Here is a 14866-nt window from a genome sequence, read left to right as displayed (position 1 = left end):
ATGGGCAGGGAGTTAAGGGGGAATCCAGGGCCTCAGGGGAGAGACGAGTTCCAGAGAGAGAGAGAGACGCATGTCCTCTGAGATGGAGTGCAGGGAAGAGAAAGGGAAGCAGGGAGACTTGGTGTCAGGAGGACGGAGCCAGCTGTCTTGGACAGGCAGAGCTTGGTTACGAGAAGGGTTTCAGAACTGACCAACCCCAAGGTGTTTCATTAGGTTGTTCATAGAATGGTTGCCCCAATGGTTCCCCATGATTTCGGATTTGATAGCATGAGAGGGCTAATGCCCTACCAGTGGGCCTACTTCCAATAGAGAGGAGTGAGTGACAGGCTGGATTATTTCTACTTAACACTAAAATGCTCTTCTCCTTTGAAAGACATGCTTCGTTTCTGTGCTAGTGTTGATCCTGCCAGATTACAGAAAAAGAACATGGGACCCTAGGAGCACCCCAAACCAAACAGTCCAGGTTGCAAGAAAATAACCTACTCCATTCGATACACTATCCTCAGAATCAATAATTCACTGATCATTGCATTTCTGAATATAGGTAAAATAACTAATTTATGTCAAAAATAATAAAGGAGATCAGTAGAGAAATGGGGCACCTTTATCGATGGCCAACTCAGGAAAAAGAGTGGATGTGTTTGCCTTTATGTTCAATCATTATATAAATGAGCAGATAATTAAAGTCTGAATGCTAAGTGAGCTATCAGCACAGCATGTTTCCACACTGATGATAAACCTTTGTTTTTATGCCGAGAAAGCATCTCTGTCTTCTAGTGTCCAAGCCACTAGCAGCACCAGGGTGGACTATTAATCCATTTATGTTGTCTTTTCTAATTAACTTCACTCTGAAATTTCTCCAGAACCATGTCCCACTGCATGCTCCACAGTAAGATAATAATATTAATAATAATAATAATAATAATAATAATTCTCTGCTTATCATTTGGGGAAAGGTAATCAGATAGGAAGGCATTCCAGAGATGTCTAATGAGGTGGGGCAATTTCTTCCCATTATGTGTCCACCAGGTAACTTTCCCCCAGAAATATATGTGTGTGTGTGTGTGTGTGTGTGTGTGTGAGTGTGTGTGTATAAAATGTTAATGATTGCCACTGTTCTAAATGAACTCTACTCAATGAAGCTCTAAAAGTTGTGTTTTTAAGTGGATATAGGACACAAAAGCTTTAAACTGAAGCGAAAGCTAAACGTGATCTATATTCAGTGAGGATTCCAGCTTTCTTTTCTCTGAAAAATATAAAGATTTCAAGAACTCATGGAACCTATCAACCATTTTGCATTTGCATAGGAAATGCAAAGGTGCTCTTTTAAATTTACCTTAAAAGAAGGAGACATATGTAATACTCTTTGTAATACTTTAAGCAATAAAAAACAAAAAGGAAGCAACCCGTGAGTAAGGAAGGCACTGTGTCCATGCTCACATGCTCAGGAAAGCAGTGTTGAAGGAGCCCTTGATTTTTCCATGGACATTGTGAAACTTTCCTGTAGAAAATGCCACGGAGGATGTGAGATGTGAGCCATAGAGGCAGAAAACCAGAGAGGTTTACAGTTTTACTTCTAGGTAGAGCTGATTACCCTTCGCGTTCCCATGGATCACTGGTGTGCCTGTCGTACACAAGAACCCGGCTCTTGTGTCTTCCTGAGGCTTCGGCTCTCCTGGATAACACAGCATGCCCGTGTGTGTCCCATCATGTGTGCATAAGAGGACAAGGTTGTTTTTTCAGTGATGACAAATTATCCAACATTTTTCTATGACCTGCAGCTGTTCAGCCTTTGAGACGAGAAATATTCAAGGGTTTTACCTCAGGGTTCATTGCTCTTATTTATACCATTGCAAATGGCAATAAAAGTAAGTAATAAATTAGTAAGAAATACCTCATCCTATGATATTTTCTATTATTGACTCTGGGATCATCATTAATTCTTCTTTTAAATGTCTCCTTATGCTACATATGTGGCAAACCTTCCTTGGTCCCTCAGGGTCATTGGTTTAGGCCTGAGAAATGTTGAGGAATTCTGCCATGTGATTGGCAGAACCTCAAGTCATGTGATGATGTGAGATATCTCATTGGCCTGCTCTGCAGTCATACTGCTAGTACCATCCTCCCACAGATCCTTAAGGAATCCCAGGTTTTGGCTAAAGAGTGCTGAATGTTTTCGCATTCTTAGCAAAGGCCTGGTCTTAATTATTCTGTATGCCATGATCAAAAATGCAAGATCTTAATTACTCTAGTGAAAAATTATGCTCATTAGACCTTATATTTCCAGTTAATCTTAAAAGATCTTATAAGATATTCCCAAGTTAATATCTTTCCCTATGCCAGGAATTCATCTGCAAAGATGTTGACAGGGATTGTGTGTATTTGAGAATAATGTGAGAGACGTTCTGATTTGAGCACTCACAGGCTCAGCCTATATAGTGAGAGAGCTTGGGTGAGAATATAATTTCACTGTAGCAAAACTTTTCAATTTCCTGAGACAAGATTTATATCCCATTTCTGCAGTGAAAATAAAAGCAATTTTGTTGGTACAAAAATAGTTTTAAATATAAAATATTCACTGTCATTAAGAAGATCAGAATAAATGGTCTTATTTATAGTATTATAATTATACCCAAAATATAGGTTCCTAAAAATCTCGGAATGTAAATGTCATATATATTCATATGAATCTCTTCCTATTCTGTCATGCACTTAAGTTATCAAACAAACTCTTACCAGAATAATTTTGCTTTTCCTGTAGTTTAAATCAGTGTAATTTCAATATTCTAGCTGAGCCTTTGAAATATTCTACTCAGGTTTGTAGATTTATTGATTGCTCAGTGCTTCTATGAGATTCCAATTCTTCGTATCGGAATGGAAGTTTCATATTGGCCATTTTTTTTTGTCCATTAATATAACCCCAGAGCTAATTCTGATTAAGGGTTCATTAGATGAACATGGTCCCACTAGGCAAGCAATTTAGGATGTCATGAAAACAAAGTTGGATAATTATGTCATGACTGGTTTCATATCACTCTGCTTAACATTGTTCTGCATTACGCGACTGAATATAGAGGCACTAGCAGAACTACATGAACACAACATTTAGCCAAATCCCAGACCTGCACTGGAGTTTTACGCAACTAATTATTTTTTGAGAAAAATAAATTCAAATCAAAATTTTATCAGAGTGTTTTTAAAATTAAAACTTGAAGTGCCGTTTGAGGTCTACCTTTCAAATTAACAAAGTTGCATGTATGCAGCCATCTTGGTTTTTAAAGAAAAAAAAAAAAGAAGAACCAACAGTTGCTCAAGAATCAAGAGTTTAACATACTGGGGTGAAGAATCACCAGCCCCTGAATCTGACATTCCATTTGGAAGCTGTGGATTTGGATAAAAAATTCTTACAATCACTTGAGGATAATAAGAGAAATATCCCCAAATTAGAATTCAACTTTGAGCCTTTGTTAATGTCCTCCTTCATTTTCTCCTGTGGGTATGGTAGTGCACAATTCCATGAAACTGCATTTTCCTCCAAATTTAGTAGAAAATTTTAGAATATGCACCCATGATTTTCACCCACAGAAAAGTGAATGTGATCTCTACACAGACGGCACAGATAAAAATGTGAGGTAAAGGTCCCTATTTCACATCATCATTTCTAAGAAGTTGCCTCTTATTCATTCTGAATGCAGAACGAAAAGAGAATTCCACGTTCCCTAATCAACATGTGTTTTGTTTGTCTTATTTCGTGTTTCTTATTGGTTTCCAAAGAAACATGTCAGAACACTGAACAATGCATGTGGTCACTTGTTCTAACGCTTTCACATTTTTTGCATTTCTTTCTTTTAAAGCACAAGACTCTGCTGACATTATTTTCCTTATTGATGGATCAAACAACACCGGAAGTGTCAATTTCACAGTCATTCGCGACTTCCTTGTCAATCTCCTTGAGAGACTGTCAGTCGGAACTCAGCAGATCCGAGTGGGGGTGGTCCAGTATAGCGATGAGCCCAGAACCATGTTCTCCTTGGACACCTACCCCACCAAGGCTCAGGTTCTGGATGCGGTCAAAGCCCTTGGGTTCATTGGTGGGGAGTTGGCCAATATCGGCTTTGCCCTTGATTTCGTGGTGGAGAATCACTTCACCCGGGCAGGGGGCAGCCGTGTGGACGAAGGGGTTCCCCAGGTGCTGGTGCTCATAAGTGCCGGGCCTTCTAGTGACGAGATCCACGACGGGGTGGTGGCGCTGAAGCAGGCTAGCGTGTTCTCTTTCGCCCTCGGAGCCCAGGCCGCCCCCAGGGCAGAGCTTCAGTACATAGCTACCAATGACAACTTGGTGTTTACTGTCCCGGAATTCCGTAGCTTTGGGGACCTCCAGGAGCAATTACTGTCGTACATTGTTGGCGTGGCCCAAAGGCTCATTGTCTTGCAACCGCCAACCATTGTCACACAAGGTACGTATGATCTTCTCACCATCCGAGGGGTTGCGGGGTGTTTTGTGTGTTGGTGTTTGTGGAAGGAAGGCAGGCACCTCACAGAATGAATCGCCTGAGGAGGACCTGTAAGTACCACAGCTGAGCCCTCTGGAGGTGAGCTGGCTCTTGGAACTCACGTCTGGGATGGTGGGGTCTCTTAAAAGCTGAAGATATACGAGTGAGTGGAAAGCTCTTGTCAGACTGTGAGGTCAATTCAACAGATCTGCTCCTTTGAGACGTCAGACATCATTGTGTCATCTCCTCATAATGCAGTCATGCTAGCGGTGGACCCCAGGGGTCCTGAGAAAATGACTCCAGGGAAATGGCGTTGGCCTCTGAGAGCCAGCATGTGAGAGGTGTGCTCACAGATCCCTGAGGGCTGTCTCCCCTAAGTCCTCTGTGTGCTGAGTATTGAGAGGTGTCCTTCCACAGGTAAGGCATAACAGAGCCCTCACGTGATGCAATATTTAGGAGAAACTTTTCCCTGGGCCTGTCAAGTTTAGGAATAGGTCTTCTGAATGGAGAGATGATGACATACACTCAAATGAGGGTCTTTGGCAGAAAGTCCAATAGGAGCCACTTAAAAAATATAGAACTAACCAGGTCCCATAAATACATATGTAACAACTGTTGGAGGTGGGAAGTGGATTTCAGAATTTAAATAAGAATGCAATGGTGCTTGGTGCAAGGCAGTGAAAGAACCGGCAGACACAGGTGTACCAAGTGGTATGAGCTGTGGATGCCCTCTGTCCATCAGATCTTGTTACAATGTCTCCAGGCATGTAGTTGGGCAGGTAAGTTAGAATCGATGCGACATTACATTCTGAAGAGCCTCTTGATATTTACAGACATCCCTCTGATGGGAATACAACCCGCTAAGGTTTCTCCGGGCTTGCACACTTTTGGAAACAAACACACGATTTCCACAGGTTTTGTAAACACTGCAGGAGCGCCATGGTGAACTGGCTTCTGAGCCCAAATCCCACCCTCACCAGCTGCGTGATGCTGGGCTGGGGCACAGGGATCACCCTCGGTGAGCGTATAGTTCTGTTCCAGGCAAAGCTTCAAACATTTTTATTTTGGCCAGCACGCTGCCCTCATTTCAGTTTTCCCAAGCTAACTAGCTGATTAAGTGTGAATTCCTCATTTACACATCATCTTTAATCTTTGCGATGAGTTTGTAAATATTCAACTAATATTCTTGGCTCTCTGGTATGAGCCCAACAGTATGCCAGGCCCTGGAGTTACAGGACTGGTGACTGAGACGAATGTGGCTGCTGGTGCATCAGAGTATAACGGGGAAGTAGTTGACAAAACTATAAACCAGCAACCACATCAAATATTCCCCAAGTGAAGAGTTGGATGAGGACACTACAGGGGAGTCAGGGTGAGCAGATTTGGGTCTTCAGGTGTGGCTAGAGGGTGGAGCCTGAGGGAGCTGGAGGGATGAGGCCAGGAGGGGGCGGTGAGTAGGAGCAATGGGGCCAACAGCTTCAGATGGGGCTGTTGGGGAAGGCTGGCCTGAGAGGGGTATGAAGAAAGGAGGCAAGCAGGTGAGGAGCAGAGGGGAGAGAGTCCCATGTGGCTGCCTGCAGTGCACAGGAGCCTGGCGTCTCCCAGCGGGGCTGGCGATAATTGACAAGTGGGAGAACAGCTTTACTGTGGGCACGCGGAGAGTGAGTGAGAGGAGCATGGCGCTGGGGCTGACAGGCTCGTGGGCTGAGAGGAGAGGTCTGGGAGTGGATGGGGAGAGACAGGCTGGGGACCAGGCTGCAGGCACTGTGCTTGTACAGCTGGTGAGGAAAGGAATGCTCTGGAAAGGAGCCTGGCGGAGCAGCCAGTGATAAAGGGAGAGAGGGAGGGTGCTGGAAGCCGGGCGAGGGCAGTGTGAATCCAGGGAGGCAGAGATCAGCTGGGGCCCGAACTGCCAAGAAGCTGATTAGGATGAAGACATGGAGTCATTGGTGTGGGGGAGGGAGGGAAGGTTGTGGTGGGTGCAATGGGAGCTGAGGGCATCCCCCCACCTGTGAGTTTGCTGTGTGGCAGTGCTGGCGGGACAGCTTTGAGCAGAGTGCAAAGCTTGCCGGAAGTGTCTGACTGAGGGAAGGGCCAGGGAGCTGGGGCCAAGGCTCTGAAGATGGAGAGAGGGAAGTGAGTGAGCAAGGGGCCAACTGGGAGTCAGGGTGAGCAGATTTGGGGCTTCAGGTGTGGCTGGAGGGTGGAGCCTGAGGGAGCTGGAGGGATGAGGCCAGGAGGGGGCGGTGAGTGAGAGATTTCAGAGCCATTCCTGAAGACTTGACCACCTGTGGCCCTGGACACGGGCACTGGGGACAGGAGGACGTGCTTTATTAGAAGTCAGGGTCCCGAGTCACTGAGAAGAGCAGGCTAAGAGTAGCCCTAAGTCATTCTAATAGTAGGGTGGAGAGGAGACAGCCCTGAGAAAGGGGGCGGGGGTCTGGACAGTTGAAGAGAATTTGCTTGGAAACAGTGCGGGGACAGTCGCCCGTCCTGGGCTGTCAGGGCTGCAGGGAAGCCGCGTTTTGGGGGACGTGCTGGTGTCGGTCAACAGGGAGGTGAGGGTTGAAGCCAACAGATTAGTGGAACCTCAGGCTCACCTCCCAGCGAGGGTACTGCAAACCCAGCCCCAGCAGAACCAGGTGCAAGAGCAAGAGGCTCCGCTTGGGTAGGCATCTCACGAGGAAGGGGCTGCCACTCCAGCAGATGCCGGGAGTGGGCTGGGACGGGGTGGGGGTAGGGGATGCTGATTGGTCTTTCTAATCACCCATCACATACAGTGCACACCTCTCGCTGAGCACAGGAAACTGCTCACAGGGTACCAGCATTAGCTCCTCTGTCTGTGGTTATAAGGGGGGCGGGCGTGTGTGAGTGCATATGGACCCAGGTGTGCTCGCTGTCCTTGTCTGTGTGTGAAAGCAGGCATATGGCTGTTTGTATGGCTCATACATGTCCTCCACGGAGTAATGGAGGGGGAGAAGGAGAAGGCGGGCATGGGATACTCCTGTGTTTCAGCAGCAGGTACAATGAGAACCCCAGGCATCTGCAAGGTCTCCAGGAGAGCTAGGGACTTGAAATGTATTGTTTACGCCACAACTTGGCACCAAAGCCATGGTCTCCGTGTGCCTGCCCCTAATCCTTGGTGTCAGTGTGCATTTCCGTGTTTTCTCTGAAAGAGGAGAGTGTGGGCTGATAAATGTCAGTGTAGTCACATGTCAAGTAGGTGAGAGTGCTTCATATTATTGATCTGACCACTCGAGTGACAGGGGCTCCTTGCGGCCAGATAATGACTGAATAAGTGGAGGCCTCCAGCCTCATCTGTCAGCACTGGTGTTCCTGTAAGTCCGGACGCTCTGCCGGTTTCTGGGTGGGGTGTGGTGGGCTGATTCAAGTGTTCGGTCCTGTGACTCAGGCACTGCCCACGCGGTGACACGCAGGGCACAGAGGCCTTGTCCAGGTGTCCTTGCTTCGTGGTTTGTCTTTAAGTAATCACACAGTTACCATGAGACTTAGTGCCTTCACAGCACAGGGCTCCGACAGAAAATGCTCTGTGCCATTGACTGGTTTTGACACTGGTTTCCTTTTTATAAGTTTTATGATGCCAAGTAATTGGTATGTTACTTCCCCCTCTGCCTGGAAAACCAAGGCATGGAGACTAGAGCGGAAGGAACGGGCATTTGCGCTCTCAGCGTTTGCACTTGGCAGTAGGTGCTCATGAACTCCCGATCATGCCACAGGGGCCTCTGAGCCCCACTGATCACTTCCTCCATTACCCGGGCTCTGGCCTCATTCTGGCCTCGCAAACCCAAGCCTTAGATTTATGGCAGGAAAGAGCTTCCTGACTTTTTTAGTGACAGCATGTTAATCAGGTGGCTACTGAAACGAAATCTGTTTTTGGGCTATAATTTTGTACAGAAGTGCTGAGTGGGTGGGGGATGTGCTACCCCATAGGGAAGGACACTGCTCTCACTCTCCTGTGTATGTAAGGACAAGCTCCCCCCCCCCCCCCCCCCCGCCCCGACGTCACCTTAGCCAGAGCTAATGGGGAAGTTCTTTGAACAGAATGAACTGTGTAGAGTCATAGTTGAATGTGGTCGGAAAGACTGCTCCACTCACCTTCTCATATTGCTACCTACAGTCATTGAAGTCAACAAGCGGGACATACTTTTCCTGGTGGATGGCTCATCAGCACTGGACCTGTCCAACTTCAATGCCATCCGTGATTTCATTATCAAGGTCATCCAGAGGCTGGAAATTGGACAGGATCTCATCCAGGTGGCAGTGGCTCAGTACGCAAACACTGTGAGGCCAGAGTTTTATTTCAGTAGTTACCCCAGCAAGAAGGAGGTCATTACTGCCGTGCGGAGAATGAAGCCCATGGGAGGCTCGGCCCTGAACACGGGCGCCGCTCTGGACTTTGTTCGTAACAACCTGTTCACTAGTGCGGCAGGGCACCGGGTCGCCGAGGGGGTCCCCAAGCTCCTGGTGCTGATTACAGGCGGTAAGTCCCTAGATGAAGTCAGCCAGCCGGCCCAGGAGCTGAAGAGGAGCAGCATCCTGTGCTTTGCAGTTGGGAGCAAGGCTGCCGACCAGGCGGAGTTGGCGGACATGGCCTTTGATTCGTCGCTGGTGTTCACCCCGGCTGAGTTCCAAGCTGCCCCTTTGCAGGGCATGCTGCCCAGCTTGCTGGCGCCTCTCAGGACCCTCTCTGGAACCACGGAAGGTACGGCTGGGGTGGGAGGTGTCAGACACACCACAGGGTGGCCTCCAGGCGGAGCCTTTGAGAAACAAAACAAAAGGAAGCTTTACTTGTCTTCAGTTAGGAGACAACTCTGAAATGGTGGAAGCAAGAGCCACACATGAGTTTTATTTCAGGTTTCCGTTTACCCTGAGCAGGGAATTGTAGGACTTGGATGCACTATGACACAACTGCATGTCTTAAGATGTCACACGAGAATTGTACGCCTTCAAATGTCATAAGAACCATCTGACTCGAATTATAAGATCAGGGCCACCTGTCTTTGAAGCTTCTAGTTGAGGAGGTCACTTCTCAGTTCTTGTCCCTCGTGAGGTCCCAGTGTTCAGTTTCTCCTGGTGACACCTGTCTGGCCTCCTTTTCCCACCACCAACATGTCGCCTGGATCTTCCTCTCCTGAGCTGACAGTTCACTTCTAAGTGATTCGAACCCGACCAGCGTAGAACATTAACCCTCTCTCCTCTCTCTTTAAGGGATTTCCTTAAGTGCAAAATATAGTGAAGGAATGGGCATGAAGAGAAAAACCCAGTGGTTGTTTCAATCTCTCATTTAATATGATTGTCAGTGGGAAGTTATTTTAAAACACATTCTAGCAGTCTATGACCTCATGAATTGAACAAGTATAATTCGCTGTCCTCAATGACGATTAATATTATGGAAACAAGCTTTTCCACCTCACAAGCTTTACCACTGGAAGGGTGTTCGGTGCACAACCCATGTTGCATGACCCATGTTGCATGTTGTATGACCCATGTTGCATGAGTGCATGCTTTCTCTTCATGCTCTCTGGTCTTCTAAAAGCCTCTCTCTCTCTCTCTCTCTCTCTGTCTTTGCCTGCCTGCCTGTCTCTCTCCCTCTCTTTTATTTTCTTAAAAATTCTAACCCACCCTCTCATAGCCAAAGTACAATTTGATAGAACATAGGATAAAATTAGTTGTTATTTTTAAATTTCAGTGAGACACCAGGGAAGAGATGGGAAATAATTTTTTCAAAGGACATGGACTAAATGTGTTGGGAAAAAACTCTAATTTGAGAATTATACTTTTGATTCTTCATGTGTACAGCCTCAGCCAAGCATAGCAAGTAGACTCTGTATTTTCACATGTTTCCAGGATTCTGTGATCTCACCCAGAGGGATTCCCATAGGTACCCTTTTGGATTAACATCTGGCAATCCTGTGATGCCCTGTTAGGAAAAGAGAACAGTAGGAAATGACAAATGGGTGCCCCTAGGAATCCTTCATGATGAGAACAGACTAACAGTATTGAGATTTTTAGTCATAAGGAACTCATGTTCTCAGGTTAACTTGGGTTAAGGCTTCTAACGTATCTGTAAGGGAAATCTCTGTGAATGTGTAGAGGTGAACCCCCAAGAACCCAGGTGAACTTGGCTGTGAACCTGGTTCAGAGACACGAGTGAGATAGAATTTGACTGCACTCTTGCAGAATTCATTCCCTAGGAAGGATGTTCTGGTTCAAGGACTGGATCCTTTTTGTTGTTTGAAAGCAGTCTGCCTTTGGCGCTGTGTCTCTCTGTGAGCCAACTTGGTCTCATAAACTTGGCTATGGACATACCTCATAGCACCAGTCACCATGGAGGAAAATATGTGCCCCTCTGCCATATTTTACCAGATGGATGTGCTTTGCCTCACTGATGTCTTGTGTCTTATGTGTTGGCATGTGTGCACCGGTTGCGGGCACACATGAGTGTGTGTGTCTCACTTTGTTTTCTGTGCTTCACTGCAGTTCACGTAAACCCAAGGGATATCATCTTTCTTTTGGATGGATCGCTCAACGTTGGAAAGACCAACTTCCCCTATGTGCGGGACTTTGTAATGAACGTAGTTAACAGCCTTGATGTTGGAAGCGACAGTATTCGTGTGGGTTTAGTGCAATTTAGTGACACTCCAGTCACGGAGTTCTCCCTAAACACGTACCAGACAAAGTCAGATTTGCTTGCTCACCTGAGACAGCTGCAGCTCCAGGGTGGGTCAGGCCTGAACACGGGCTCGGCCCTGCGCTATGTCCATGCCAACCACTTCATCGAAGCTGGCGGCAGCAGGATCCGCGAACACGTCCCACAGCTCCTGCTCCTGCTCACGGCAGGGCGGTCTGAGGACTCCTATTTGCAAGCCGCCAATGCACTAGCCCGAGAGGGCGTCCTGACCTTTTGTGTGGGAGCCAACCAGGCGGATAAGGCCGAGCTTGAGCAGATTGCTTTTAACCCAAGCCTGGTGTATCTCATGGATGATTTCAGCTCCCTGTCAGCTTTGCCGCAGCAGCTGATTCAGCCCCTAACCACATATGTTAGTGGAGGTGTGGAGGAGGTGCAACTCGCCCAGCCAGGTAAAACTCCCCCACTGCACGGGGCTCCCTCCCCTGGCAGGCAGGTGGCCCAACCCGAACTCAAGAGCATGGTGAACCCTAGAAACTCGACTGACTCCCTTTGGTTGGAATATTTTGATTGGGGGTCTGAGACACTGTACCGGCAAGTTTACATTCTCTATCTAAAGGGTGTTCATTGATGAAAGCGAGTCTAGGAAATTCAGCTTACATTCCTTGCATCTTATCGTTTATTCAAAAGCTGTCTCCTTCACCCCCAATGCCTGTGAAGATTCTGGGGTGCAAATCCAGGTGGAAGTGAGAGGGTATAGATAGATAGAGGTGGGTTTCCTGTCACACATGAAGGTGCCTTGGCGTCAGTTAGAAATCACAGTTCTTTTCTTTATATGACTTTTTTTTTTTGTTATGTTCAAAATCTGCTGTATCTAGACAACTATTTGTTGTAAACCCAACAAAGCCTGCCACTTTATGTGACGGTAACATGATTTCCAAAGGAAGTCTGAATAGTTGTTCTTATTGCAAATTAATTTGGTGGTGAGATATGGAGTACTGGATCTTGCAGCTGACATCACACGGACAAGTAGCAAGACTGAGACAACCGAAACCTAATCGGATGAATTCCCATTGTGTGAACTGAAAATCATGTTCATGTTACCCATTGTAGCCCCATATGGGTGGTCATCCTTTCTTGTCTAAATACAGCAGCTTGGAAAGCAGTGACAGACAGCCTGCCTGACCACAGAGCAACGACAGACGCCATTTTGGTCCTCATCCATAACCTCCAATTTAATGAAAAGATAATCCAGTTAGAGCTGATCACTGACTCAGCTGATAATGTGTCAACTCAGTTATCCTTGTGTAATTAACCCACATCAGCCTTTGTCACTAGAGATAGGTCAATTTTTAGGCAAAAGGACAATAAGGATCACATGTTTGATAGTTTAGTTTATAGTTTGAAAACACTGTCTGTTCTCCTAGAGCAGTGATGGCGAACCTATGACACGCGTGTCAGGTGACACACGAACTCATTTTTTTGGTTGATTTTTCTTTGTTAAATGGCATTTAAATATATAAAATAAATATCAAAACTATAAATCTTTGTTTTACTATGGTTGCAAATATCAAAAAATTTCTATATGTGACACGGCACCAGAGTTAAGTTAGGGTTTTTCAAAATGCTGACACGCCGAGCTCAAAAGGTTCGCCATCACTGCCCTAGAGTGATGGGCCCCTGGTGCAAGAATAGAACCCCGTGGGCTTGTCCTTGTCTCGCTCTGTTGAGAAGCTTTCAGATTGGGTGGACCAGCTTATTGTTCTGGTCCTTTGCAAGTATGCACTGCTTTGAAACGGACATTTAAAAATGTTTTTTATTGATTTCAGGGAGGAAGGGAGAGGGAGAGAGAGAGAAACATCAATGATGAGAGAGAATCACTGATCAGCTGCCTCCTGCATGCCACTACTGTAGATCGAGCCTGCAACCCGGGCATGCGCCCCAAATGGAATCAAACCATGACTTCTTGGTTCATGGGTCAATGCTGAGCCACACCAGCCAGGCCGAAACAGACATTTTACTGACAGTCGGTGAGGTTTCTGCTTCCCTTGTTGGTACAGTGATCGTCAGATGAATTGCGTGAACTCCTGTTACCAAATGCCGGTGGTGCTGGGCTGACGTCAGTTTGGTGCCTGTTAAATTCTTGAACCTCATGGTGTCCTAACCTCCTTTTTCTTGTAGAAAGCAAGCGAGACATTCTATTCCTCTTTGATGGCTCAGCCAATCTTGTGGGCCAGTTCCATGTCGTCCGTGACTTTCTCTACAAGGTGATTGATGAGCTTGATGTGAAGCCAGATGGGACCCGAATTGCAGTGGCTCAGTACAGCGACAATGTCAGGGTCGAGTCTCATTTTAATCAGCACCAGAACAAGCCTGAAATCCTGAATCTCGTGAAGAGAATGAAAATCAAGACTGGCAAAACCCTCAATGTGGGCTATGCCCTGGACTATGCACTCAAATCCATTTATGTGAAGTCTGCCGGGAGCCGGATGGAGGATGGAGTGCCCCAGTTCCTGGTGTTGCTAGTGGCAGGACGCTCGTTTGATAGTGTGGAAGGGCCGGCACGCCTGCTGAAGGAGAGGGGGGTGGTGCCTTTCGTGTTACAGGCCAAGAACGCAGACCCTGCCCAGTTAGAGCTGGTAGTACCATCCTCCGCCTTTATCTTGGCTGCAGAGTCACTTCCCAAGATTGGAGAACTTCAACCACAGATTGTGAATCTCCTGAAAACAGTGCCTTCACCAGGTATGGCATAGGGATTCTGGTTGGGCCTACAGCTTAGTTCTCCAGGGTGTGGGTTGATGGTGGGCTGCTGGCTCCAGGTCCTGAGATCGAAGCCGTCCTTGGGTTTCCAGGGAAGGTGGAAGACTAACGATCATTTCTGTAGGAGCAATGAAATATGACTTTTCCTTCCTCACTTGGACTTCCTAACTGCTGCTTAGGGCAAAACAGGAGAATCAGGGTGATTATTTGGAAGGACATAAGAGTATCCTATATAATAAAAGGGTAATATGCAAATTTAACCTAACGGCAGAATGACCAGGAATGACCAGTCACTATGACGTGTACTGACCAACTGGGGGCAGACGCTTAATGCAGAAGCTGCCTCCTGATGGCCAGTGTGCTGCCACAGGGGGAGCTCCGCTCAGCCACAAGCTGAGCTGATGGCTGTGAGCACAGCAATGGTGGCAGGAGCCTCTCCGGCCTCCTTGGCAGTGCTAAGGATGTCCGACACATCCCCTGAAGTCTCCTGGGCTGCCAGAGGGATGTCTGACTGCCAGCTTAGACCCAATCCCCTGGGGAGCGGGCCTAAGCCGGCAAGTGGACATCCCCCAAGGGGTCCCAGACTGCGAGAGGGCGCAGGCCGGATTGAGGGGAACCCCCCTCGCACCCTGAGTACATGAATTTTCATGCACTGGGTCTCTAGTTTCACAATAAGATACATGATAAAAATTTAGACATATTAGTGGTTAAAAATCCTTTCAAGACACACAATTTTTACTATATGCATAATAAAAGCCACATGACTTGGTTATAATGTAGCTAAGCCAGTCTTCATCTTCATATCCTGCTCCCTCCCCCCATCATATTACGTGGGTGTCCCTGTGTTAGAATTCATTCCCTACGCTAAGGACATAAGGCATGATGAGAGACATATTCCCACTGCATGAAACTGTTTCATCTACAGTACCATGCCTTTGTGTTTAACCACTTTCCATTTACTGAT

At 46.9% G+C, this 14866-nt stretch overlaps 1 protein-coding gene across 5 annotated transcripts in view; it reads left to right on the top strand.

Moving 5' to 3' along the window:
* COL6A3 (collagen type VI alpha 3 chain) overlaps positions 1 to 14866 on the top strand; it is a 74955-nt gene that overhangs the window by 15507 nt on the left and 44582 nt on the right. For 2 of the 5 annotated variants that reach the window (XM_036319612.1, XM_036319614.1), the window contains 4 exons: positions 3855 to 4457; positions 8632 to 9216; positions 10995 to 11594; positions 13324 to 13884. In XM_036319612.1, the coding sequence (XP_036175505.1) occupies positions 3855 to 4457; positions 8632 to 9216; positions 10995 to 11594; positions 13324 to 13884 (2349 nt within the window). The remainder of the gene's footprint in view (positions 1 to 3854; positions 4458 to 8631; positions 9217 to 10994; positions 11595 to 13323; positions 13885 to 14866) is intronic. The other 3 variants (XM_036319613.1, XM_036319615.1, XM_036319616.1) reach the window with 3 other exon arrangements.

This window comes from Myotis myotis, unplaced genomic scaffold (assembly GCF_014108235.1).
Source record: "Myotis myotis isolate mMyoMyo1 unplaced genomic scaffold, mMyoMyo1.p scaffold_m19_p_8, whole genome shotgun sequence".
NCBI classification, from domain to species: domain Eukaryota; kingdom Metazoa; phylum Chordata; class Mammalia; order Chiroptera; family Vespertilionidae; genus Myotis; species Myotis myotis.
The sequence above is the reverse complement of the archived record's forward strand: the minus strand, read 5'-3'. Positions and strand labels throughout refer to the sequence as shown.